Raw genomic sequence first — 27,441 nt, 5'->3', positions numbered from 1 at the left:
CTGGTATCATAACAAAGACGTTGGCCGAACTGGATTGATTGTAATGTGCCCTTAAAAAGCAGTACAGCAAACAATCTGACATACACCTCTAATAACAAACGTCATGAACTTAAAAAAAAAAAAAATCAATAACCCATTAAGATTAACCTTTGAAACATAAATTATGATAATTATGCATATATTAAGTGTCACCAAAAGTTTGTTCAACTTTTAATTAAAATTTTAATCCAGAAGGGATCACTTGCATCCATTCTCACTCCATTTATAGCACTGGTTGGGGCTTCAAAAGACCAACTCAAATTTAATTGTGGATATACTGAAAAGTCACGAGAAAATGTGGATTATTGAGGTAGCTCTCTCCCACCCCATCATTTATTTTCAGCAGAGTATCCAGGAGACATTTATTTGGTAGTTCTGTTGCTTCCATGTACAGCATTAAATATATTTTTTAAAAATCACTGCAACCGCAATTCAAAGAAATATCTACCAATTAATATAACAAATTGATTTATGCTGCAAATCAGTGAAAGTCTATGAAACATGTTAGACCATGGCCGCCCATGTACATATGATGCTCAATACTATGGAAATGGAAACTGTTCCCATAAACCAGTACTATCCCTGAACAAAAGCGATTTTCCCTCGACTGGAAGGCATGGCCGTTTTTAACTCTGAGCCAGCCTTAGTTTGTTTAATACAGACAAATCAAAAGTAAACTAGGGAAAAGCTTTCAGCTTATCCACAACTGTAGTTAAATAAGAGTTATTCTTTAATGCTCTTTCCATGCATTGCCACATCTATCTTAATGCTTCTTTTCTCTGATGAAAACAAAGAAAGCCTATTCATTTTAACAGATTAATGACTGTATCCGTCTTGTGTACAACGTGGATTTTCTCTAGTTTGCCAGTATTTTTAATTCCTGTCTATAAGTGTGATGAAAACAATGCCCTGTACAAGCTATTATTCGCAGTGAGTACAACAGCAAAAAAAAATTATACATTTTATACACACTAAAATAAAAACTCCAACTTTAGAAGTAACTGGGTATGGACTGCACTTGCCACCGACATAATGAAACAATATACAACTTTAGCGATAATACAGGCAGTTTAATGGGACCCCATCCAAAGATTGACTAAAAATAAATCATGCAGCAACTTGCATCCAATGGTAAAATACAACATGTTTAATAGCACATTTTTGCCATTTTATAAATGTGTTCACTATTTTGGAGTTCACATTAAAGCCTTCTTCCCAGCAAAATACTGCAAAAGCAAGGCAATATGCGAGGCAGTTGCAGTTCATTTAACCAGCTTTATATACCCAATCCTTACAAGCACGGAGGTGCCAAACACTTGGAAAAATTCCTCGACATAAACATTGAGAATCAGGGAAAAAGAAATTCGAACAATTATTTTATTTTTATTGATGGTATTTCACGTTTTCTAAATTTTATTTCCTTTTTTTTGTACAGTACTGAAAACAAAATGAAAACACATTCACATTTTCCCGAAGAACTCTTAAGGATGATCTCTACAAGGGTAAAATGGCGAGCAACCAGAAGTTGAGTCCATTTTTGTTCAAAATTATCACAGGGAACGAGGGCTTGATCTGAATAATCTAGTACACTTACTGCAATTTATTTGGAGAAGGTCTTCTTAATATTTTTAAAACGAACCTCCCAGTTCATGCGATTATACAGTCCAGAAGATAAACTGGTTGAATGCACCTTATGCTACATAAGTGTATACTTTACGATCCTCAGGTGTTCGTGCCAAATATTCTCTCTCAATAAGTCCCTCAATTCTTTTTTTAATTACCACTGGACTTGGTAAGAAACGAGCCTTCAGCTGCTGGGTCACCTATGGATAGAGAGGGAGAAGGGTAACATTCCTTTAACGTGGTCTGTAATGACAAACATCAAAATTGTTGAAGAGTTATAGATACTGTTCATGAATGGCCCTGTGGTTTGGTCGTATTGCAAAAGCCATTCACGTTTCATTGCTCTAGTGCGGGAGAATTGTGCATGTCAGTAATGTAGTGTAGTACTTTTTCCATCATATCCTCACTAATTAAATACTTGTTTAGTAATTCTAGCAATCTTGAACTTTGGCATCAATGAGAACATTCAATGATGTTTGCAGAATTATGTTTTTTTTTTTGTTTTTTTTTTGTTAATAAAACAGACATTGTATTTTTTATAGATGAAATTTAAATTTCTTGTACCTCTGCCACCAGAACATTATGCTGCATCTTCTTCCTGGATTTCATGATGCGTACAATGGCAGCTTCAATTTCATGCTTTCTGTCATCATCAACTTTCTGTCGTGTTTCTTTTCTTTCTGGGTCAGACTCTCCTTGTTTGGCAGCAACTGAAAGTTAAATCCAAAAGTCATATTAAAACATCGAGGATCAAATAGCACCAAATTCACAACACATGAAAATCAGTGTGTGGTAAACTTAAACTCCCTTCAAGGAAAAGAGAAGACATTTGAATTCTCAATCCCACAGGATCGTTGAGGTTACATCACTAGAAATACTTAGAGGAAGTCGTTAAATTCTTGAAAGATTAGAGAATCGAGGGCTATGGGGAATTGACATCGATGAGGAGATGTGGCCTAGAAGATCAGCCATTTTGAATGGTGGGACAAGCTTGAGGGGGTCAGGTGGCCCATTTTTCTGATGTTCTCCAGTAATAATATACTTTAAAAAGATGCTCCAGCTGACTGAATACAAGAAGTTTCATTCAGAAAATTATCAGAAACTTTAAAATATTCAACATTTTGAACAGAAACAGATGGTAAATTGGAACATTGAACAGAAAGTACAAAAAAACCCCCAGGAAGAATAGAACAAATGCCCCCTTGATTCTGTTCTCCGTTTAGTCATGTTGTGGCTGATGGAAGCCTAGCTTCTATCAACCACGAGATTAAATGAGGAGCAGGATCATGGGGCCATGTTTCCATTCTACCCGATTCTTTTCAACTTATTTGGGCTCCCATACCACTTACCCATTCTTTCCCCCTGCCTCTCAAATGACTTGTGATGCAAAAATCTTTCAATCTGCACCTTAATCCATTCAATTACCTTATCTCCACTACTACTCTGGATGAGAGGAAATAGCTCATCATCACCCTTAACATCATAGATCTTTAACATCAGTGACCTCTTCCCTCCAATTCTATATACCCACATTAAGGAAAATATTCTCCCAGCTTTCCCTTATATTTTTGAAAAAAACCCTTTTCATATACTCCAATGAACACAACACCAATCTCCGACACTCTCTCCGCAGATCAACTCCTTCATTTCAGGAATTAATCTGGTGGACTTTCTCTGCACTGTTTTAATCTAACTATATTTTTCTAGAAATACAAACAAAATTACAAATCATACTACAGTTGCTGTCTCAAAGATACATCAAAAATTATCTATGTATACACTCTATCCCCTCTCCATTATTATTCCTGATTATTTGCTGTAAATACATGCCAATCCTTTAAATTTCATGCATTCTGCAGCTTCATTCTGTTTGATTAATAATAATTTACTTTTTCTTTCTTATTTAACACGGATAACTGCATTACTCCCACGGAGGCTATTGGTGGTTTCACAATCTGTTAACCCACTGAACTTTGTACCAGCAGCATAAGTGGCTACAGTACACTTCTTTCAGATTACATATACAGATTATAATTAGTTAAGGCCCCACCACTGATCCATGTGGCACTCACTCTTTACTTTTTGCCAATACAAAAAAATGACTTGGTCACACTGACTCCTCCCACTCCCCATCCTCACCAAATTATTACCCCCAACCCCATATTCTTATCATGCAAAAACATTTATCTGGCATTTCATCAAATGCCTTTTGGAAGTACAAATTCACCACATCTGCTTGTTTCCCTTTATCTATCCTGTTTCTTACATCCTCAAAGACCATTGGAAAATCTGTCAAACATTATTCCCCTTTCATAAAACCACCGATTTGACGTGATTATCTTTTGATTTTCTTAATTTTTTTCCTGCCATTTTTCCTTAATGATTCGAGCATTTTCTCATTGACAGATGCTTTGCCAACTGGCCTATAGTTTCCTGATTTCTGTTGCCCTTCTTCTTGAATAGGTTACATCTTCTATTTCTCAGTCATTATGGATCAAGACAGGGCAGGCCCACTAGTTAGAATTCTGAACTGGGGCAAGGCCAACTTTGATGCTACTAGAGAGGTACTTGCTTAAACTGATTGGAGTATGCTGATTGTGGGTAAAGGAAAGCCCGGTTAGTGAAATGACAAACCTTCAGGGTATACACGCTCCTGTTAGAACGAAGGGCAAGGCAGGTGGGAGTAAGGAAGCCTGCTTGACAAGAGAAACTGAGGCTCTGGTCAGCAAAATTAAGGAGGCATGCTTATCGGCAGCTGGAACCAAGCGTATCCCTGGGGATAAGCCATAGACATTGTCTATATGGACTTCAGCAAGGCAGTTGATCAGATTTCACCTGGTAGGCTGCTCTGGACGATAAGATCGCATGGGATAAGGGAGAGCTTGCTTATTGAACAGAAAATTGTCTTCATGGAAGGAAGCAAAGGCTGATGGTGGAAGGTTCTTTACAGACTGGAGACCTGTGACTAGTGGAGTGTCTTAGGGATTGGTGCTGGGCCCATTGCGGTTTGTGGTTTATATCTATAATTTGAATGCGAATGTACAAGGCATGATTGGTAATTTTGCAGATGGCACTGAAGTGTGGATATTGTAGATATCGAAAATAGTTATCAAAAATTACAGCAGGATGTTGATCAGCTGAGGAAAGGTTAACGGGCTTTAATGCAGGCATGTGCAAGGTGTTGCAATTTGGAAAGTCAAACTACGGCAAGCCCTTCACAGTGAATGACAGGGCCCAGGAGATTGTAGAGCAGAGGGATCTAGGAGGACCAGTACAGAGCCTCCTGAAAGTGGCGTCACGTGTCCAGAATGCTTTTGGTACATTTGCCTTCATCAATAAGGGTATTGAGTATAGAAGTTGGGATATGATGTTAGTTGTATAAGACATCGGTGAGGCTACATTTGGAATATTATGTTCAGTGATATTGTTATCATATTAAAACATTACCGACAAATTTAAATCAACAAACCTGTTTGGATTTTGACTCTGTGCAATTTTGATGTGAACTGATCATTCACTATAAAAACATGACCAGGCTCAATTTCTTTTGACTTGGGCTCTTTGCTAAGGACTCGTTGCGTTGGTTTCCCACATGCTAATGACTGAAGAGCTCTGACCAATTCTCGTTCAGGAATATCTGTTTCTTGTTGGATTTCCTGGAAATAAATATATTTTTAAAAAATTATCCCAACAATTGCACCGTGACTAACTGTAAAGTTCTTACCATCTCTTTGTTGTTACTTTCTGAAAAATCATGTGTTAAAGAATATTCAGGAGTTATAGAATTATGTGGATAGAAGATATTTATTGGAATGAGAATTAATCTTCAAAATAGGAATAAAAACCTGTTCACAATTTAACTTGCAAGTATACTTTAACGCTATCGAAAGCAATCAGGCAAGGGACATCCTGAAACTAAAACATTGAGGACAGTAGACGTTCAAATTAATTGGCTTATTGAAGCCTTCACGAGTAGATGATGAAAGACAATAGCAATCATTCTCCTGTAAAAAGCTTATCAGACTGAAGAAGGGCCCCAACCTGAACCTCCATCGCTTGGCCGTTTCCCTCCACAGATGCTGAATGGCCTGCTGAGTTCCCCCAGACTGTGTGTTTTGAGCAGATTATAAAACAAGTGATGAACTGGCTATGTCCACAACTCCTTGCAACTGTCTTGGGCAGAGCAGCTGTCGTACCTAGTTGTGATGCATCTCCATGGTATGCCTTTTGTGGTGCATCTATGGAAATTGATGAGTCATAGTAGTGTCTAACTTTTCTTAACCGTGCGAGGAAGTAGAGGCGTGATATGCATTCTTGGTCATAGTATTAATGTGCTATGACCAAGATAATTGATGATAATATTTACACCTTGGAACTTGAAGCTCTGGACTACTTCCTACCTATTTCACAATCATTGTTACAGACTTAAGTGTGTACTCCACCCAGATTCCTGTAGTCGACTTTGTTTTGCTGATATTACAGAACAAGTTGTCGCCGTGACACCATGTTACCAAGCTTTCTATTTCCTTTCTGTATTTCATCTGATCATTGTTCTGATCTGTTCCACTATGGTGGCGGCATCTGCAAACGTGTAAATGGATTACATCAGGAGTCCCCAGGAGTAGAGCCCAAAACACAAACAAGAATTGATGGAAATGGTGCAGCTGCGTGCAGAGATACCAGTGATTAAAGCAATGGCACACCAGAAAGGGGAAAGTAAGAAGCGGAAATGGAACGAGTAGGCAGATCACGGGACAAAAAGAGCAAAAGGACAGAAATTGCGAGCATAAAGCAAGCAACTTAAAAAAAAAAATGTAGTAAAATTATATGGAGATACGGGAACATGGGAGAGAGGAGAAACAGGGAGCAAACATGGAATCAGATGGTAGCTGGTCCCTTGTGGAGGTAGGAGTAGCTGTAGCTCCAGTGTGCATGCATAGGGTGATGCATCACATGATCCTGCCCAGACCTGGTGGGCAGACAGAGAAATTGTGTCAGCAGTGCATCATCTGTGCCCATCATAACCCAGATGTTACCATAAAAGTACCGATACTAGCCATGGTACTAGCCATGGGAAAACTAATACATGGGATACTAGCCAAGTACTAGCCATGGGAAAACTTTCAATGGACTTCATGGGGCCCCCTACCAAATAATAAGCAAAACCGCCGTCTCGTGACCCTTGATCATTGATCATGACCTGGTTCTCCTGATGAATAAAGACCTTCATATCTACAATTCCAGTGTCTCTTAGTGACGGTTGATGTCACAAGTCTTTGAACTATTATTTCGACTTTGTACCATGATAGAGGTTTAAGTGAAAAACGACCATAAAACTGCAAGAAAGATCACTACCCTCCACACAATTATTCCCAGCGCTTTTACTTATAGCTTGCAGTTTACTAGTGGAAAAAATCATCACTCCTGTTAAGAAATTTTCAGACATCTTGCAAACATTATAATTGACAAAAACTGAAACACAGTAGATGCCGGAACTCTGAGCCAAAATAATATTTTGTTCAGGTAAAGAGAGCCAGTTGATGTTCCGGTGGATCGTCAGGTGTCAAAAGTGATTAAAGTTAGAGAGAAAACAGGTTTCACACAAGCATCCACGTAGAGAAATAAGGGAAGAGAAAGGGAAAAAATGATAAAGGAACTGTGATTGGGGGGTCGGGGGGGGGAGAAGGTAAGAACAAATATTAAGAGGCAAGGCTGGCATGTAAAAAATAAGTGGTTGTGGAAGGCGTAAATAAATTAAATAATGATAATTACAAGCTACAGTGCCCTCCATAATGTTTGGGACAAAGATCCGTCATTTATTTATTTGCCTCTGTACTCCACAATTTGAGATTTGTAATAGAAAAAAAATCACATGAGGCCCAGGGAGCCGTTGGTGCGAGGGGAGGAGTACCTGCGCTGTAAGTATAAAATACATTGCGGGGCTTGCTTTCACAGAGGCCCAGGGAGCCGTTGGTGCGAGGGGAGGAGTACCTGCGCTGTAAGTACACCAAAATCGGCAACGTTCCAGAGAAGGAGTCTGGTGGAAGCCTTTGATTGGTGGAAGAGGACCGGGTTTACATTTTTACATTTCTGCCTTCAGGTTAAGGATTCTGGGAGTTGAGTATACAGTATTTATTAGTATTTATTAGTAAAGTTTAAAGGATAAAGTTTTGTGTTTTTTAATATTTAATATAGAGTTAATTTGGGAGTAAGATATGTCAGTGGAGATTGGCCCCGCGGTTTGCTCAGCCTGCAACATGTGGGAGATCAGGGATATGGTCGGTGTCCCTGGTGACTACGTCTGCAGGAAGTGTGTACAGCTGCAGCTCCTGGCAGACCGCATTGGACGATTGGAACTGCGGCTGGATACATACCGGAGCATCCAAGATGCTGAGAAAGTCGTGGATAGCATGTACAGCGAGTTGGTCACACCGCAGGTAAAAGGTAAGAGGACAGAAAGGGAACGGGTGGCCAATAGCCAGCAAAGCAGTAGGCAGGTCGTGCAGTAGTCCCCTGTGGTCATCTCCCTCCTAAACAGGTATACCATTTCGGATACTGTTGAGGGAGATGGCTCATCATGGGAATGCAGCAGCAGCCAAGTTCATGGCACCATGGGTGGCTCTGCGGCACATGAGGGGGGGGGGGGGGGGAAAGAGTGGAAGGGTAATAGTAATAGGGGATTCAATTGTCTGGGGAATAGATAGTCGTTTCTGCGGCCGCAAACGAGACTCCAGGATGGTATGTTGCGTCCCTGGTGCAAGGGTCAGGGATGTCAACTGAACGGCTGCAGAACATTCTGGAGGGGGAGGGTGAACAGCCAGTTGTCATGGTGCATATTGGCACCAACGATATAGGTTTAAAAAAAGGGATGAGGTCCTACAAGATGAATTTAGGGAGCTAGGAGATAAACTTAAAAGTAGGACCTCAAAGGTAATAATCTCTGGATTACTACCAGTACCACAGGCCAGTCAGAGTAGAAATAGGGGGATATTGCAGATGAATACGTTGCTTGAAAAATGGTGCAAGGGGGAGGGATTCAAATTTTTAGGGCATTGGATCCAGTTCTGGGGGAGGTGGGACCAGTACAAACAGGACGGTCTGCACCTGGGCTGGAATGGAACCAATGTCCTTGAGGGAGTGTTTGCTAGTGCTGTCGGGGAGGATTTAAACTAATGTAGCAGGGGACGGGTACAAAAGCAGAGAGGCAGGGGGTGGTGTAAAATGAGGGTAGAAGCAATAGGTGGCAAGGTGAAAAGTAAAAGTGGCAGGCAGACGAAACCAGGGCAAAAATCAAAAAGGGCCACTTTTCAACATAATTGTATAAGGGGTAAGAGCGTTGTAAAAACAAGCCTGAAGACTTTGTGTCTCAATGCAAGGAGTATTCGTAATAAGGTGGATGAGTTGAACGTGCAGATAGCCATTAATGATTATGATATAGTTGGGATCACGGAGACATGGCTCCAGGGTGACCAAGGCTGGGAGCTGAACATCCAGGGATATTCAATATTCAGGAGGGATAGAGAGAAAGGAAAAGGAGGTGGAGTAGCGTTGCTGGTTAGAGAGGAGATTAACGCAATGGAAAGGAAGGACATTAGTTTGGAGGATGTGGAATCAGTATGGGTAGAGCTGCGAAACACTAAGGGGCAGAAAACGCTGGTGGGTGTTGTGTACAGGCCACCTAACAGTAGTAGTGGAGTTGGAGATGGTATCAAACAGGAAATTAGAAATTTGTGCGACAAAGGCAAAACAGTTATAATGGGCGACTTCAATCTACATATAGATTGGGTGAATCAAATTGGCAGGGGTGCCGAGGAAGAGGATTTCTTGGAATGTATGCGGGATAGTTATCTAAATCAACATAGAAACATAGACATAGAAACATAGAAAATTGGTGCAGGAGTAGGCCATTCGGCCCTTCGAGCCTACACCGCCATTCAATATGATCACGGCTGATCATCCAACTCAGTATCCTGTTCCTGCCTTTTCTCCTGTCTAACTCCCTCTTAAATATAGCCAATGAACTGGCCTCAACTACCTTCTGCGGCAGAGAATTCCACAGATTCACCACTCTCTGTGTGAAAAAAGTTTTCCTCATCTCAATCCTAAAAGATTTCCCCCTTATCCTTAAACCTTTGTTCTGGACTTCCCCAACATCGGGAACAATCTTCCTGCATCTAGCCTGTCCAACCCCTTAAGAATTTTGTAAGTTTCTATAAGATCCCCCCTCAATCTTCTAAATTCTAGCGAGTACAAACCGAGTCTATCCAGTCGTTTTTCATATGAAAGTTCTGACATCCCAGGAATCAGTCTGGTGAACCTTCTTTGTACTCCCTCTATGGCAAGAATGTCTTTCATAGAGTAACCAATGAGAGAGCAGGCTATTTTAGACTGGGTATTGAGTAATGAGGAAGGATTAGTTAGCAGTCTTGCTGTACGTGCCCCCTTGGGCAAGAATGACCATAATATGGTTAAATTCTTCATTAGGATGGAGAGTGACATTGTTAATTCAGAAACAATGGTTCTGAACTTAAAGAAAGGTAACTTTGAGGGTATGAGACGTGAATTGGCCAAGATTGACTGGCAATTAATTCTAAAAGGGTTGACGGTGGATATGCAATGGAAGACATTTAAAGACTGCATGGATGAACTACAAAAAGAATAAATCAGGGAAGGTAGTGCATCCGTGGATAACAAGGGAAATCAGGGATAGTATCAAAGCGAAGGATGATGCGTACAAATTAGCCAGAAAAAAGCAGCATACCAGAGGACTGGGAGAAATTCAGAGACCAGCAGAGGAGGACAAAGGGCTTAATTAGGAAAGGAAAAATAGATTATGAAAGAAAACTGGCAGGGAACATAAAAACTGACTGCAAAAGTTTTTATAGATATGTGAAAAGAGATTAGTTAAAACAAATGTAGGTCCCTTGCAGTCAGAAACAGGCGAGTTGAACATGGGGAACAAGGATATGGCGGACCAATTGAATAACTACTTTGGTTCCGTCTTCACAAAGGAAGACATAAATAATCTGCCGGAAATAGCAGGGGACCGCGGGTCAAAGGAGTTGGAGGAATTGAGTGAAATCCAGGTTAGTCGGGAAGTGGTGTTGGGTAAATTGAATGGATTAAAGGCCGATAAATCCCCAGGGCCAGATAGGCTGCATCCCAGAGTACTTAAGGAAGTAGCTCCAGAAATAGTGCACTTTATCCACATGTGATTTTTTTTTCCCCCATCACAAATCTCAAATTGTAGAGTACAGAGGCAAATAAATAAATGGCGGGTCTTTGTCCCAAACATTATGGAGGGCACTGTGGATTACAAGAAAAAGATGGTCTTAATTTGACTGTCTTCATCTGCAGGACAGTGGATGGTCGGGAAAAATTGGGCTATTACCTTTTTCAGATCCTGCCAACTCATGCCTATTTTCATTTCTTAGTTCTCCACATTCTGACTTTTTCCTTAGCGTCTCCTACTTCATCACATTTGTTCTTCTCTTGTTCTTATCTGTGCTTTCATAGAATTAATAACATCTAATTTTTCCTTCAGCACAAGATGTCATCAGACCAGTTGAATGTTTCCAAAACTTCATTTTTATTTTGTTACGTCACTTGTGCAGATGTTAAAACGTTATCTCAAAAGATATTTTTAAAATATATATGTTTAAATGAGTTTTTTTTGTTTCCATGTCCATTTTATAGAAATTAGCACAAAGTGCTGGAGTAATTCAGAGGGTCAGGCTGATTCTCAGAACATGGATAGTTGACGTTTTGTGTCAGGACTCTTTTCAGACCGATTGTCTGGATCAGCCGATCAGTCTGAGGAAGGGTCCTGACCCGAAAACTCACCTGCCCATCTTCTCCAGAGATGCTGCCTGACCGGCTGAGTCACTCCAGCACTTTTTTTGTACACTAGCATCTGCAGTGCCTTGTTCCTCTGCAGAAATTGATCAGTTTGGTCCATTTCACTTACCAACATTGCAAAGATTTTTTTCTGTTGCTAAACATTCAAAAAATATGATCAGCATTTACAGAACTTTAAAAAGCCGAGATATCAATAAAACAAAAAACCCAATCTACTACTGCAGCAACTAAGCAATTATTGGTTCTTTCTTTAGTGTCTTGCGATTAAATTGCATGCATTATCACTTCAGCAGGAAGTATGAGCTCATCGACAGCCAGAATTTACTTTGGCTAATAATGATATACTTCAATCAGCTCAGTGTGTTATATCCTAGTCTTACCTCAAATGTGTATTTTTCTCTGTTGTTGAATAACATTAATATAGTCATCTGGAAAGTAGATACTTGTAATATGTGCTTTCTGGTATTTGAGCCAGTTACTTGAGCGCCACCTACTCCAACCTCCGAGCCATCTTCCTGTGAGAGAAAAAAAATAGTAACTATGAGAAATATTCAACCATGCTGATCTAATACATATTAAAGAATTGTAGCAATGTTTTCAGAATATCAGCAAACAATAGATTATTCTTGGAGCTGAAATATTCAACACACACTTGCCAGCTACAAAATGCCATAAAATTGAACATTGCACGAACATATTTATCATGAAAATTAACTATCTTCTGCTATAAGTGACTGTTATTTTAAGTGTAATTGATGTAAAAGAAAATTACAGAGGTTGCAGACCTGCAAAGCAAAGCTATAAAGAATCTCAAATCAGAAAAAAAAAAAAAAATTCTTTAAAATACACGAGGATTCTAGGATCTAGTTTTCTTTTGGACAACATGGTTTGGAATTTAGGGATTTAGGGATTTAAACATGAGATTGCAGACAGTGAAATTCCTCCAGTTTGTGTTATTTTATAATTTAGATCTTTATGGTCTGCAACCTACTCCCTATTTTTACTTAGGCACTTTCATCCCAAAAGTAAAACGTGGTTGTATCAAAAAATTTGAACAGTCCCATGCGATCTTGTATCATTTACCAATTAATTACATTTTTCAGTTTATCATGTCTCATCATGTTAATGAAGCAATGGATACAAACACAATTTACATTTTAATTTGGCTTACTGCCACATTATTAAAACTAATGTGGTCTATCTCTTGAGGGTTCTGAGATAAACTTAAATTCAATTTTAATAAGATTGTGTAAGTGGTTTTCATACTTCAGCATAAATAAAAATTAATCAAATGACTCAATTGCAAACATTCAAATATCTTCAAAGATCGAAGTCACTGGCAACATATATATCCTCACTTCTATTTGCTCATGAATGTTACTCAATGAAATATGACAAAATTAGTTGTTTTTTCTGCAACAATGAAAGTGTGTGTAATTGGGTTCCTGGTAGAGAATGTTCTCTCAATTATTTCAGTTACTTGCCTTTTTCACAGGTCCATAGAAAGTAGCATTTAGATCCGCTGAACCCATGTGATGCTGAAGTGTAAGTTGTCGACCACTGTGCTTTGCCAAATAGAATCTATGATGCAAGCAAAAAACATAATTTGCATTTTCAACAACCTGTGAAGCTACAACTGGGAATGAATAAAGATTTTAAAGAACTTCAGCAAGGTTATATTCAGGAATAAAAATAACATTGCAGAGGACCCAAAAGATTTAGTCTATTCTTGGCTGGCTTTAGCCACAAGTTCAGATAAATTATTTTTGCATACAGTTCAGTGACATCCATACCATACAGTAGACATAATCAAACTAAAACAAGAGTGTAAGACAGTAGACCACACTGAGTCAGTACAGTGTGTTGCAGGCGTCACCTTGCACCTTTCAAGTCTGAAATGTAAAAAAATATTAAGTGTTTTAACGGCCATAAAGGTCCGCTGTCCTTGCAGCGGCACCTGTACGGAGTTGCAGGGATTGTCCTGGCTAGGCAACGTTGCTAAAATAATATTTTATTAACATAAAAGGGTTTTTGCCTTATCCATCTGTTGATCTAGAAGCCATTAAAACATCAATTTTGATGGCCTGTAAATACTTCTTCATAAGATGGTAATTTATTGGAAGAACGCAAGCTTCTCTATTGCTCCACAATATCAGCATCAGAATTGTTGACAAGGAAGTGAAGCAAGTCATTGACAGCTGACAGAGAAAACAATTATGGTAAATTTATGGAGTGCATCGCTTGCCAAAGTAATATTTAACAATGCACATCCATCAGTATATTTTGATAGGTGAACCAAAATGATGTTACATACTAATTTTAATGAAGATGGCTTTTTTCTTAACTTCTATTTTGGTTCAGAAAGTACTTCTATTACTTAAAATCCTCAACTGGACATTTCCACTATAATATTTATAATAATCGCGAAATTATATTGGACTAAATGCTCATATGATATTATCAGAATTAACCAATTTTATAAATAGGATTAAGAGAAATTACACAAAATGGACCAGGCCACAATTCCTTGTAACATTTTGTAATTCCACAATCTAAACGATGCTATCAATAAAATCAAGTCACAAGGATTTCTCTGTAATGAGCAACCACTCGATTACCCCAACGTAATTTTTAATTTGGGATTTATAAAGAAATAAATCTCAAACTAATTCAATATTAAATATGCAACAAATACATCATGCTTTGGACAGCAAAAATCTCTCAAAAAAATTGTTATTTGACAAAGCTTTACCTTCTAAAGACTTCAAATGCATGTCTTGGTGCAGGAGGGATGTTACATTTTGGTGTAGCAGACTGAGTCGGCCAATAACCTGTTGTCAGAACTCTTACCGTCAAGTCAACACCTCCTAGAGAAACCTGATAAATAAAAGGACCAAGAGAGTAACACATTTTTAAGTTTCTCCAATTTAAGTGAAAAATATTGTACATTAAATTCAGCAACAAACTGAATATGTAAAATTAAACCTAATGCAACTGTGCCTCATAAGAGAATTTAAACCTTTTATGCAAAAATCATGTTCAATGATGATACAAGATTCAGAGTGACTGATACTGGTGAAGGAAAAGGTAGTCAATGATCATAGAATTTAAAAAACGTGCACTTCTAACTATAATTTCTAGCAATCCTACATGACAAAATGAAAGTGTTCAACAGCTAAAAGGTAGCAAACCCGCAGAATGCAGCAAATTTGAAACTTTAAACTTTTGAATCATTTGGAAATGCCCACACTTAACCGACTTCACCAAACACTTCACAAAAACACCTTCTCACCCCTGTAGTTTGTAAATGTTGCCGGAACTCATCCATCGTTGTATTTGAGATGCTCATGTCTCTGAACATGCCCTCCAGTTTGGATGTGAACTGGCAGCCACACTCCGTCTAAAGGGAAAAAAAATGTAAGTAATTTTTCAAAAGTCTGATTAAAATGTCATGAAAATAAATCAAATCTCTGGTTTTTTCAAAGGAAATTACCAATTGAATTAGATACAACTTTTAATATCCAGACCTTGTGATTCAACAGAATTCTGTGGAAACTAAAGCAGAAAGTGTTTACATGATTTACATAAGGAGATATCCAAAGAATCTTCAAGATGCCAATTTGAGGTTTATAAAAAGCTTCTAAAAATGTACATCACGCTTTGAAAGCTGTTGCTTAAACACATCTAAATAATTACAATATTTATGTTCAGTACTCAAGAATGTCAGCATGTTTAAAGAGGTTGACAGAACTTTACTACACATACATGAAATGAGCAAACTGTTTATCAAGAAAAGCTATACTGGAAATATAGTATGGATATAATATGGAGAGAACGTTTGCTTTTATGGAATAATCTAGAATGAGGGACACCATTTAAAAATAAGGAGTTTCCTGTTTAAAACAGATGACTTTCCACCCCAAAAGGTCATCAGTCTTTTGAACGTTTTCTCAAAATGATGAAAGCAGCGTTATTGAATATTTTTTAATGCAGAGATAAATAGATGCTTGAATAGAAAGGGGAGTGGGATGAAATTTTACAAAGGTAGACATAAATGTAGAGTTAAACTTTCAGTCAGATCAGCCATGATCTTCTGAATGCAACAGTGGGCTTGAGGAACCAAGTGGCCTACCCCTGCTTCTAATTCATATGTCTGTATGCAATTGAAGAACACTGGACCCATTCAGGAATCGTAGATCAGCTATGGAAATAAGTAGAATATAACAAGCATTCTTTGTTGGTTGTATCAGCATGAGTGTTTAAGAATCAACTAAAAAGTGAAATCTTGGAAACATTTTAAAATTAGAAAAAGTCTTATGACAGTGTAATAGAGCCAATAGCAATATTTCATGCAATTGACTTTTTACGTTAAATCAGGCTGCTCAAATTAACAATAATTGGTAATAAATTAATTTCACACAATTACATTACTGATTGTCTAACAAGTTGATGCAGAGTCTTGACCTGAAAAGCTAACCATCCCTCTGCCTCCACAGATGCTGCCTGACGTACTGAGTTCCTCCAGCAGTGTTTTGTGCTCAAAATTGAATCTTCCTGTTTTTTGCAGACAAAACATACCTGGGCAATTTGCCATATTTTATGGCAGATCCCACTGTGGTAATGGAACTGGAGCAGTTTCACTAGACTTGCATTAGTTCTGGCATGGATGTCTTGTGCTACAGATGAGTGCAGTAGATATTCCCATATTTTGTGCTCACAGCAGTTTTATTGATGAAAACAAGAGTGATTAGAACTGGCTCAACACTTTTGTAATGGTAGGGCTTCACTGGACGAAGCCAAGAGGATCATCTACTTGGCACTTCTGGCTGAATGTGGATGGAACAAATTCAAGCTTTATCTCGTGTTGGACCCTGCCATTATTAACGATGGGAATATTAGCGGTGTTGCCTCCTTCCATTATTGGTTTCCTTACCCAATATTGTTGGATGACACAGCATGTAAAGCTGCTACATGATCGTAGCAGCAACCCAGGTTCAATCTCCAGTGTAGAATTTCTTTCAACCACAAGTGGCTCCCCCCAACTCCTCCCCTCTCCAACTCCCTCCTCTAATTTCCTTCCACATTCCAAGGAAATGTGGGGTAGTGACTTGAATTGCTCCTAGTGTGAAAGTAGTAGAATCTAGGAGTGGGTGAGGGGAAGCAGATGAGAACATGAGGATAGTCGAGGCCAGTTCATTGGCTATATTTAAGAGGGAGTTAGATGCGGCCCTTGTGGCTAAGGGGATCAGAGGGTATGGAGAGAAGGCAGGTACGGGATACTGAGTTGGATGATCAGCCATGATCATATTGAATGGCAGTGCAGGCTCGGGCTCGAAGGACCGAATGGCCTACTCCTGCACCTAATTTCTATGTTTCTATGTTTCTAACATGATGGGAACAAAATAGATCCTACAAGATGGGAGTGTATCTTGATGGACTTGGTGGACGAAGGGGCATCTTTCCATGCGATACAAATTTATGACTATTTACACAATATATAGAACAGGACTGAAAAACCTTGTACTGAAGTGCTGGTCGCTGAGATGCTTAGCTTTGTCTACCGCTTGCTATACCATGTACAAGGTTCTGCATTGAAGCTTTGCCAGGTAGATGCTTGATTTTCAGGTAGACCGAATGTTGCCCCGGGCAAACACATTTAATACAATGTAGCTACAGATTACATTATATGAGAGTTTTATACTTCACCTTAAGTTTTGAGATCATGTTTTTCTCAGAATCATCAGATACACTTTTGTTGGTTAGAAGCCTTCTGGCTAAATGTTGCTTGTAGTATCGTTCAAACACGTCCTTTTCCTGCATGAATCGGAACAGAACCATAGCCTTGTCCAAGATAGTCTCCACTTCTTGTTCTGTCAACTTAAAGAAGAAAGGACATTTGTGAATTTTGTCTGTGTAACACACCTGAATTAAATATTTTAAAAAAGTATATGAGAATTCTGTTTCAATGTAAAGTATTTAATTATTTTAAAGAATAGCCCTTTAATACAGATATTGTAAAAAATGTCCACAATTCAGCAATTAAAATCTTAGAGCTCAAAATTTGTCTCTTCTCAGTTCACAGTTTGATGCAGTATTACAAACAAATAAGTGGAACTTCTGATTTTAACATTATGCTAGGTATTAGAATATGGGTGTAGATTCCCTGCAAAGTTTTCACTTTGAACTCCCAAGACTGAAAAACCTACGTTAATGCTTCCTGAACAATCCATTTATCGGAAGCAAATTCCACTCAAAAAAACTCCCAGTCCCAGTTGGAAGGAGGATATCTGCTAACCAGTGGTTTAGTGAGTATTCATCTATTTACACTCAAAAACGTAAGCAACCTATGGTCAAATAAGCTCAGCACTGGTCCTCTCCACTTGTGCTCAGTGGTGGAAGCTGGAGTTTAATCACTTCCTCTTGCAACAATTACTTTGCATTTAGTTTCTATGTGTCTAAATTCAGTCATTTGGAGAGGATGCACCATTGCGACTTCAAATGACAATTATATAGAGACATTATGCTCCAAGGACAGATCAAAGTTGTTAATTGAAGCCAATTAAAAAGGGCATCAGAGCTTAATAATGGTTCAATTACTGGCAATCGTGTACATTTGAAGCTGAAAATGACATTACTTCACAACGTTTTATCGTTATAATTGCACTTAATGAATTTGATCAGAAACTTGACAGTAACTTCATTGAGCAAAGTCAATGGTGCCTCAAGATCTGGCGCAAGAGGTATTCCTAGCAGAAACTTCAAAGAATTTTGAGAGAGTAACTGGAAAAATATCCGGATACAGGGCAAGAATGCAGACCCCAACTTTGCCAATTAAAAGTGGCAAATTACCAATCAAAATATAAGGACTCCAAGGACAGCACACTACTAATAGGAAGGGAATAAAAATGAGAGTATATGAGAATTTTGGATATTATATTATTAAAAATAAATAAGATGCCACAGCAAAACAAATGTAGAATTCTCCCCAGGGAAGACAGGAACGTTAGAACAGCCTAAATTTGGTCAGCAAAACATTTGGTGGCAAGTATAATTGTTTAAAAAAAAATGCGACCTTAATGTTGAGACTAAAAAGAGAAAACTTTAGTTCAAAAGCTTGTGAACTGAAATTGTCTATGACATAACATTTGTTCTCCAGCAGAAAACACATACATAATAAAATACATAAAAGTATTAGGAAACAAAAATAGCATGGTAATTTACCCAAATTCTTGCATGGATATCGTATATTTTATGCTTATGGCAGCTCAGTTATGCCCGTCCCACTTAGGAAACCTGAACGGAAACCTCTGGAGACTTTGCGCCCCACCCAAGGTTTCCGTGCGGTTCCCAGAGGTTTTTGTCAGTCTGCTTCCACTACCTGCAACCTCCGGGAACCGCATGGAAACCTTGGGTGGTGCGCAAAGTCTCCAGAGGTTTCCGTTCAGGTTTCTTAGTGGGACGGGGGCATAGGTTGTGGTAAAACATGTGCACTTATCTTGTCCATACCAACCAAGTTGTCATTCTAGGATAATCCCATTTGCTTGCATTTAACCAGTATCGTCTAAACCCCGCCTGTTCATATATCTGTTCAAATGTTTTTTGAAAGTCAATTGTATCTGCTTCTATAGATTCCTCTGGTAGTTCATTCCAGATACGGACTACCCTTGGAGTGAAAAAGTTGCCCACAAGGTCCCTCCTATATTTCTTCACTTTCACCGTTTAGCCCAATGCTCCAAAGATAAAATTCCAAGCCTCTCCAACTTTGTGCCATAACCCAAGCCTGCAAGTGTAGAAACAATCTGGTGAATCTTTATGTGATGCTATTGGACAGAAGTTTGTGATTTGGACCAGTGTAACTTAATGTATTTCCCCATTATCAAGATTTATTTACAGTACCCTGACATTGACCCTGTTCTCCACTTACTCCGTTCCAAAGACTCCGTTCAAACAGCTTCACAGCATTAATATCTAAACAAAATCACTCACACTACCTTAATCTTCTTTGCATCTTTGTAAAATGGGCCACTTCAAGTATCTGTCCCTTTTTTTGTGCCTATTAAATATATTCATACCGTACTTTCAAGTAGTACATTGTGGATACTATTAGCTACATAAACAAAAAATCTCACATCTCATTTTTGTTAATTCAACTTAATGTATCACCGTCACCAACCCCTAATTAACCTATCGAAACTCTGCATACCACGCAGTTTTAAAATCGCTCCTTGACCTTTGTTGCTCTAACAAAATATGCTGCCTAGTTTCCCCATGTTAGTACATTTATTTTACAGCCACTCCAATCCCAGGTTCATGTGCTCCTGAATACACTTTAACTGAAAATGGCAAGGAAGAAATACTTACACCTTTTACTCCTTTTTTAAGTTTGTCATCAATAAATAGTGACAAATATTCCGGGGACCTGGAGTTGAGGTTGAGGAAGTATTCAAAATCACCAGCAATGGTTTGCTTAAAAAGGCGATCGTTGTTGAATGAATCCTGAAGAAAACGATCAAATCTTCCTTTGAGATCCAAGAGACCCTGTTCAAGTAAAAAAATGAAAGTATATTTAGTCTGCAGAATAATTCTGCACACCTCAATTCAGCGGGTCAATAAGGTTGCAGTATGCAAAAATCGATGATAAACCTTTATAATACGAGGTGCTCCTCCAACCTCGTCTACTGCATCCGCTGCTTGATTTACATCGGGGAGACGAAGCGCGCGGTTGGGCGAATGTTTTTTTCCCAATCCGATCTTTCCTGGGTCTCCTCCATTGCCAGTACATTCAAATATTCACAGACTTCCTTAACCCTCGAGCTGTCTCCTCCCAAGATGAAACGTCACATATTTTCTTCGCTCCATAGATGCTGCTGCACCCGCTGAGTTTCTCCAGCAATTTTGTGTACCTTCGATCTTCCAGCATCTGCAGTTCCTTCTTGAACATAATTAATTTTAATGTTTTTTTAATATTTTGGTACATTCAAACACAGACTAAGATGTGCTATAGTCATTCGCTATATTTAACACTAATGCTAGTATTACAGCATGTACGAATTCACATCCTTACAACAAAATTATTTATCTTTGTAGGAACCCGAATAGTGCTATTGAGACAATGAAATTTGCACATACACATCATTTTCCTATCGTACGAGTTCACCTTCAACAATTTATTCTTCTCTTTTATACCCTACTCGCCTGATAATCGTACATGATCGATATGCATTAACCTTGCAACCCTTTTATATGTATCCCCATAATTTTGTACTTTTCCTTTCATATGGAGATGAGAAATCTGCTCAGTAAATTTCTGGCAAAATTCCAAACAATTTTAACATAACCTCCTAGAATAAAATAGTCAATTTCATCACTCTTGAAATGAACCATAATACAATTATTTAGGGAAGTTAACCTGCTTGGTTATATCTTATGAATCTTTGTTCCATGGTCCAAGTGCACCTTTACTCCATTCACACTCTTATTCTCCCCAGATATCCAGTCTCCTTATTTCTATCCAAACGCACCAGTTTACGTTTAGCTATATTATATTTCAATTGCAATTCCACATCCTAAAACTTGGAGTGTCTACTTCACTTTTATCTATTCCACAATTTTAAGTGCACCTTTAGCCACTGAGCTACAAAACATAAATGTAAAAGTATCTTGACTGGTAAAAGTTCATGATAATCTAGGAGAGCAGCCACCAAGACTCTTCTTTAACCACAAAAATCCAACTTCGTTTTTAAAACCTAGACAATCTCTGATCTGCTGCCATTACTGTTTGAAATAAAAGGCCTTAACCTATTGTCTGGTTGCAGATTTTTGCATTTCAAAGTGGGTTATGAACTTTGGGAAAATTTGGAACTGCTCCTAGAAATTATTTCTCTCTTTTTTTTTTTAAGGGGGGGGGGGGGGGGGGTCAGGTTAGATTGAATACACGAGAGATAGAATCATTTATGCCAAAAAAAATTCTCATCCCTTACCGATTAAGAATGACATTCCACTCTATTGATTCAAATATAAATAGGTCCAATTTATTTTCTGCATTTGCATTTTCCTAAGGTAATATCTATGTTGTAATTTAGACAGCTCTCTGGAATAGTTTTGTACATTACTTTTATATCAATAAAATTGAAAACACATTAATTAATCTGTAGAGATTGATGAACAAAGAGAAATAGACAGAGAAATCCAATTACTACTGTATTTCAATCAAGATTATTAGCTATCTATTCTTCTTTCTTAATGAAATTAAACAAAACTTCAAATACTGACCTGGATATAGTCCACTGGGTTCTTGCCTTCTCCTTCTTCAGACACGAGTGCTTTGCCCTGTTCTCTCAAATACGAACTCATACACTCACACATAGTTTTCAATCCATTTGGCACACGACTGAACAGCTTGTACATACAAGCTAGATCTGAAACAGGATTAAAAAAAAAGTTGTACTAGATACATCATGCGCTTGGTTCTTTACATTTTGAAACCGACACCGACATTTTGGCATTGAACTGCAAGGTCAACAATACAAAATATTTCATTTGAACATGTTGAACTTTAAATTGTGGCTTCTTCAACCCAGCTGTTGTGAATATTCCTGGGAACTGAGGATGCAGTGAAATGTCTCAATGAATGACTTTAGACAGCACTCATTAGTAAATTGCCATTAAACCTGCCATTACCAAAACATGGTTTGAAGTAAATAGCTAAGATGGTCCATGTTTGCTATCTACAAAGCACTTGTTATATAACAGCAAGCATAGAAGTAGCAGTGTGGTTTAGAACAATTTCAATTCCACAGGTTTATCCACAACTGTTGTTTTTTTGATAGTCTTCGAAAAATAGGGAGAGTTGGTGCCATTCCTCTAACCCAAGTTAATTTACGATTGGCAGCTTTTACAGGAATCTTTGCAAAATGGTGGCAACTTATAACTCCTAATATGTGGTTATGTTGAGTCCCAAGCAATCTGCAATATACTTCAATAATAAAAGGGACCACAAATACACAAGATGTCAATGATCCAAACAAGAAAGGGAAGCTCATCCAACAGCTTGGATTCAGAAATTACAAAACGATTTTCCCAAAGATGCAGAATAACGGAAGAAAAACTTTGTAATGTAATGTAAAAACTAAAGGGAATAAGTTTAATAGAAAACCCTTCTACTCTGAAAGATGGAACTGTGTGCAAGATGTCCAACTGGTACAGATAATAATAATAATATATTTTCTTGTCATTGTACATATGTGCAACGAGATTTGGTATGCAGCTTCCATCCGAAGTCATAACTTAAACAACCATTAAGTTAGTTTACAAAATAGAGAAGTTAATCAAGAACATAAATTGGAAGGTGCCAAGGACAGATTATATCATGCTCCCGTCAGACCATCACTGGTCAGCAAGTAATTGATCATTCCTTTCACCACTCATGTACAATGGCTGCATCATGTACCATCTACAAAATGAACTGCAGATACTCATCCTAGTTACCCCAAGAGTATTTTCTATTACCAAAAAGGATATAGGCAGCAGGATAACTGATTTACCCTGGGACATGGGATAGAGAGCATGGTTTTTCATCTTGGCCACAGGTTTAAAATCCTGCACATATGATGCAAAGCAAAGAGATATGCTCACTCTACAGATTTTATATGTAGAAGCTCACGCAGTTCCTCATGGGAATGGATAAAAGAGCTACAAATATCCTAAACACACTCAAGGTCAGGAATGGCTGTTACATCACGATGCAGATTCAGCAGTGCTCTCTCTGTTAATGCATTTCAATGAAACAGTAGAAGAGACTCAGTTTTGACCCAAACATACACAGCCACTGGGTGGCAACGGCTGCCTTGCCAGCAGCTGTTAGTACTTTCACCCTTTTTGTTATGTTTAGTGTGCCTAACTGTATGTTTCAAATGTTTCTTAGTATGTCTTATGTGGGGGGAATAGGGGGAAAACCGTTTCCCAGTCACTTAACTGGACGGAGATTCGTCTTTTCTCCGTGTCGCATCTTCCCCCCCCCCCCCCCCCCCCCGAGTGTGTGGACCTGCTGACTTTAACACCGTGGACTGTGGTTTGCGGAGCTTCTAGCCGTGGGCACGGCGCTAACTTTAACATTGCGGAGGCGTGGGATCTTTTGCCGGGGGTCGCCAGCATTGGAGCTCCGGCCAGCTCGGCCTGTGGACTTCGGAATCTGCAGTCTACGGTGAGAAGCGTGAGTGTGTTCTGATCCATTCCATTTGGTGGATGTTTATGTTAAATTCTTATCGTGTATTGTGTTGTTTTTTTTTGTATGGTTGTATGGTAACTCAAATCTCACTGTACCAATTGGTGCATGTGACAATAAATGTGAACTTGAACATCGTTGAAGCTTTATATCTAAAGAGAAAGTATTCTGCCGCTCAGTTGGCAATGTTGCTCATTTTAGTTAGCACACAAAAGCATTTGCTTCACAAGGCTCAGTTGCATACAAACAAAAAATGTCAAAGGAAACATTAACGTTAAACAGGATCTGTGTATATTAATAGGATTACGAGTAGTGTGTTTAAGGCTTCACATTAAGTCTAGGCCACTTAGGCAAATCAGCTCCCATTGTTTTCAGTTCAGTCGTTTCCCCCCCCCCCCCCCCCCCCCCCCCCCGGATACTTAGATCATATGATAGTGCCAAGACATTCATCACTTGGAGCTTAATTTACAACATGCACAGAACCCAAAAATGCAGGAAATAAAGACTAATTATAGCCTTTGACTTCCTATATACAATTTTTTTTTTAAATAACCTGCTTATTGCTATTATTGGAAATGTTTCATCGCCTCCATAGTGTTATTAAAGGGCATTTTGTGGTTTCTACACAAAGGAGGCCAATAATCAAGGTTATACATTAGTTATATTATTTCAAATACATGTATTACATTGTACAGGTGCACAACCTTTTATCCGGAATTCCGGAAACCGAAAAGCTCCGAAAACCGGACACTTTTTCCAGGATGTCGTCTGCACACCAAAGCTCGCGTTTGGCGCCAAACTTGACCCGAAACGACCCACGGCCAACGCAGGTCTGTACTACTGTAGCGGCTGCCTCCTCCCCGGAGACCGGGGAGACACTTAAACATCTGTAAATCATTGCTTAAATGTTAGTCAGTTAGTTTGGAGGGCTTTTATGTGAAGGGGGAGGGGGGTGGGGGGGGGGGGGGGTGAAGGGGGAAACTTTAATTATTAGTCCCCTACCTGGTCGGAGAGGCGGGGAGCGGGCAATGCCTTACCGGGTCGCCGTGCAGTAAGCTCCGGAGCGCTGTGGCCGCCGACTCCCAACATCGCGGAGCTGGGGCTGCGGGCGTCTAGCCGCGGGTGGCGCCGGTTGTAGCTCCAACACCGGCAACTCTACCCCTGGCTTCGCGGCGCTCCAAATCCAGCGCGGCCCACGGCCGGACGCCCGCAGCCCCAGCTCCGCGATGTTGTGTGTCGGCAGTCACAGCGCTCCGGAGCTTACCACACGGCGACCCGGTAAGGCATTGCCTGCTCCCCGCTGGTGTCCCAGCGCTGCGACGCCGCCGACTCCCAACATCACGGAGCTGGGGCTACGGGCGTCCGGCCGCGGGCGGTACTGGATTTGGAGCGCAGTGCAGCCAGGGGTAGAGTTGCCGGGGTCGGAGCTCCAACCAGCGCCGCCCGCGGCCGGATGCTCGCAGCCCCCAGCTCCGCGATGTTGGGAGTCAGCGGCCACAGCGCTCCGGAGCTTACTGCACGGCGACCCGGTAAGGCATTGCCCGCTCCCTGCCTCCCCGACCAGGTAGGGGACTAAGAATTAAAGTTTCCCCTTCACCCCCCCACCACATAAAATCCCTCCAAACTAACTGACTAACATTTAAGCAATGATTTACAATGATTCCCCGGTCTCCGGGGAGGAGGCAGCCGCTCCAGACTTTTCGAACCGCCCGCGCTACCTACCTAATCTACGCTAAAAATCTTCCATTCGGAAATCCGAAAAATTCCGAAATCCGAGAAGTGTGTGGTCCCAAGGCTTTCGGATAAAAGGTTGTGCACCTGTAACTAGTTTAAATCTTTAATAATTTTTGATGAAAACTATTATTCTTGAATAAAATTCTAGATGTTAAAAAGGTAACTGCATTCAAAAGCTAAGTCTACATAAGTTAGGTGCATCAAAGTGACAAATATGACAAAACCAACATTCTACAGTTTTAAGAGTTTTGGAGGCATCCTTTAAGACAATCCGTACGACTAAGATTGTAATTGAACCAAATTGTGATACTAAAGTATAATTGAAATTTGTAGATGAATGGGTAAATTTGCAACATGCTCTAGAGTACGAGTGCTGATGAGCAGCATAAAGTTAACAATTTAAATGTTTTAGAAGATGTTTAAATGCAAATTAATTTCAGGTTTATAATCACACAAACCAGAGGTCGTGGATACTGAACACGTTTCCAAACAGTCAACTTGCCCGCACTGAATTGAACAGCAGTGCTCAGCTCCTTGTGTCAACCATGAGCTCTAATCAAACGCTGGTCACAATTCAAGCTGCTCGATGTATTTTGTTTTTAAATCCAATTCCACTGGGGCACTTCACTGAGAGTACAGAATTACTTTGATTGGCTGGCAGCAGAGCATTATTGTAAAGATCTGTACCATTTTCTTTTCCCAACAATACTCAGTTGAAAGATCCAACAAAAATCTATATTTCTTATTAAGACTGCTAAAAGACACCAAGTTGGTTTGGATCCCATTCCATATCACATGCTGAGACGGTTTATACATATAGACAAGATAAAGTTAGTCAATATTTGGTTAGATTCATGCTGAGCAGATTTCTTGTTGCTGTGTTTTCTCCATTTTCAGACTTGAAACATTAGACTTTGCCTTTGGTTCCTTCAAATAGTAACCTGCAGTTTGCCACATTCCCAAAATAGGGAAAATATCGCATTTAAGCTGTCATGAAATCGAAATTGGCACCAAAATAAACTGCAATTGAATTAGAACAACACCATCCATTGCCTTCAAGGTTTAGATGATAACCACAATCACAAATAGGTGTTTGATTTAGTTTCAAAGAAGCAAGCTTTTGAAATACCTTCTGTTTTTCCGTTTTTTAACATATGGACTAGGCCAGAATTTTCCATTTCCACTATAGTTTTCATATGTTTAGAAATTAATTCTCTCTCCACCACTTTCACAATTGGTTCTTCCGTAGATTTATCAAGACAATGCATAACCCGCTCAATTTCTTCATTAATCCGTGCCTCCACTTTCTTAATGTACACAGATGCACTATTTTCTGCTAAGAACTTCTGACTTTCCATCTGTGTAAAAATAAACATTTTGCCATTTTACTGACTGCCAAGCAAGAAATGCATTATCAAGTTTTAAACTATAGATTTAAATAATTACACACTGCTTTATTAAAAGAACCTCAGTTAAAAAATATTTAAGGTTTCAAATGTATTAGGAAAAAATATATAGATACCTGGAAGAATTCAGCAGACATTTCTAAAAATGGAGCTTCAAAATCTTCCTCATACACTGAACGACCTTCTAGGCCCAGAATCATTAGCATTTGGCAAGCATTTCGAATTGCACCTCTGGCAGAAACAAGAAAGTCATAAAAAAATATACACTTTCATAAACAAGTCAGATATTTCTCCATTATATCAGCAAATTGTACTGTGCCTGTTAAAACTGGTTGGATTGAAGAATAACAGGTAAAAGCTAACCTTGCAAAAATTACATGCAATATGGCAATACTAGCATAATGTCTGCATGACTTTCCAATGTCTTAAAAGTACTTCCTAGCAAATCAAGTGCAGTCACATACCGTTGTAATGTTAAAAAAAAATTCAGCAGCTACATTTCATGCAATAGGCTTGCATGTAGAGTGCATTCAGAAAGTATTCAGACCCCTTCACTTT

General features: G+C 39.1%; 1 protein-coding gene across 1 annotated transcript in view; it reads right to left on the bottom strand.

Moving 5' to 3' along the window:
* Positions 1-1,088: 1,088 nt before the first annotated feature.
* Positions 1,089-27,441, bottom strand: part of cul3b (cullin 3b) — a 56,102-nt gene continuing 29,749 nt past the window's right edge. The window contains exons 5-16 of the mRNA XM_055646389.1: positions 27,000-27,114; positions 26,607-26,835; positions 21,793-21,938; positions 19,882-20,058; positions 17,227-17,397; positions 14,813-14,920; positions 14,273-14,397; positions 13,001-13,101; positions 11,901-12,031; positions 5,132-5,318; positions 2,227-2,372; positions 1,089-1,862 (exon numbers count right to left, since the gene is read on the bottom strand). Of these exons, the coding sequence (XP_055502364.1) occupies positions 1,731-1,862; positions 2,227-2,372; positions 5,132-5,318; positions 11,901-12,031; positions 13,001-13,101; positions 14,273-14,397; positions 14,813-14,920; positions 17,227-17,397; positions 19,882-20,058; positions 21,793-21,938; positions 26,607-26,835; positions 27,000-27,114 (1,768 nt within the window). The 3' untranslated portion in view covers positions 1,089-1,730. The remainder of the gene's footprint in view (positions 1,863-2,226; positions 2,373-5,131; positions 5,319-11,900; positions 12,032-13,000; positions 13,102-14,272; positions 14,398-14,812; positions 14,921-17,226; positions 17,398-19,881; positions 20,059-21,792; positions 21,939-26,606; positions 26,836-26,999; positions 27,115-27,441) is intronic.

Source organism: Leucoraja erinacea, chromosome 14 (genome assembly GCF_028641065.1).
Source record: "Leucoraja erinacea ecotype New England chromosome 14, Leri_hhj_1, whole genome shotgun sequence".
Classification (NCBI taxonomy): domain Eukaryota; kingdom Metazoa; phylum Chordata; class Chondrichthyes; order Rajiformes; family Rajidae; genus Leucoraja; species Leucoraja erinaceus.
This window is presented reverse-complemented; position numbering and strand designations above follow the sequence as displayed.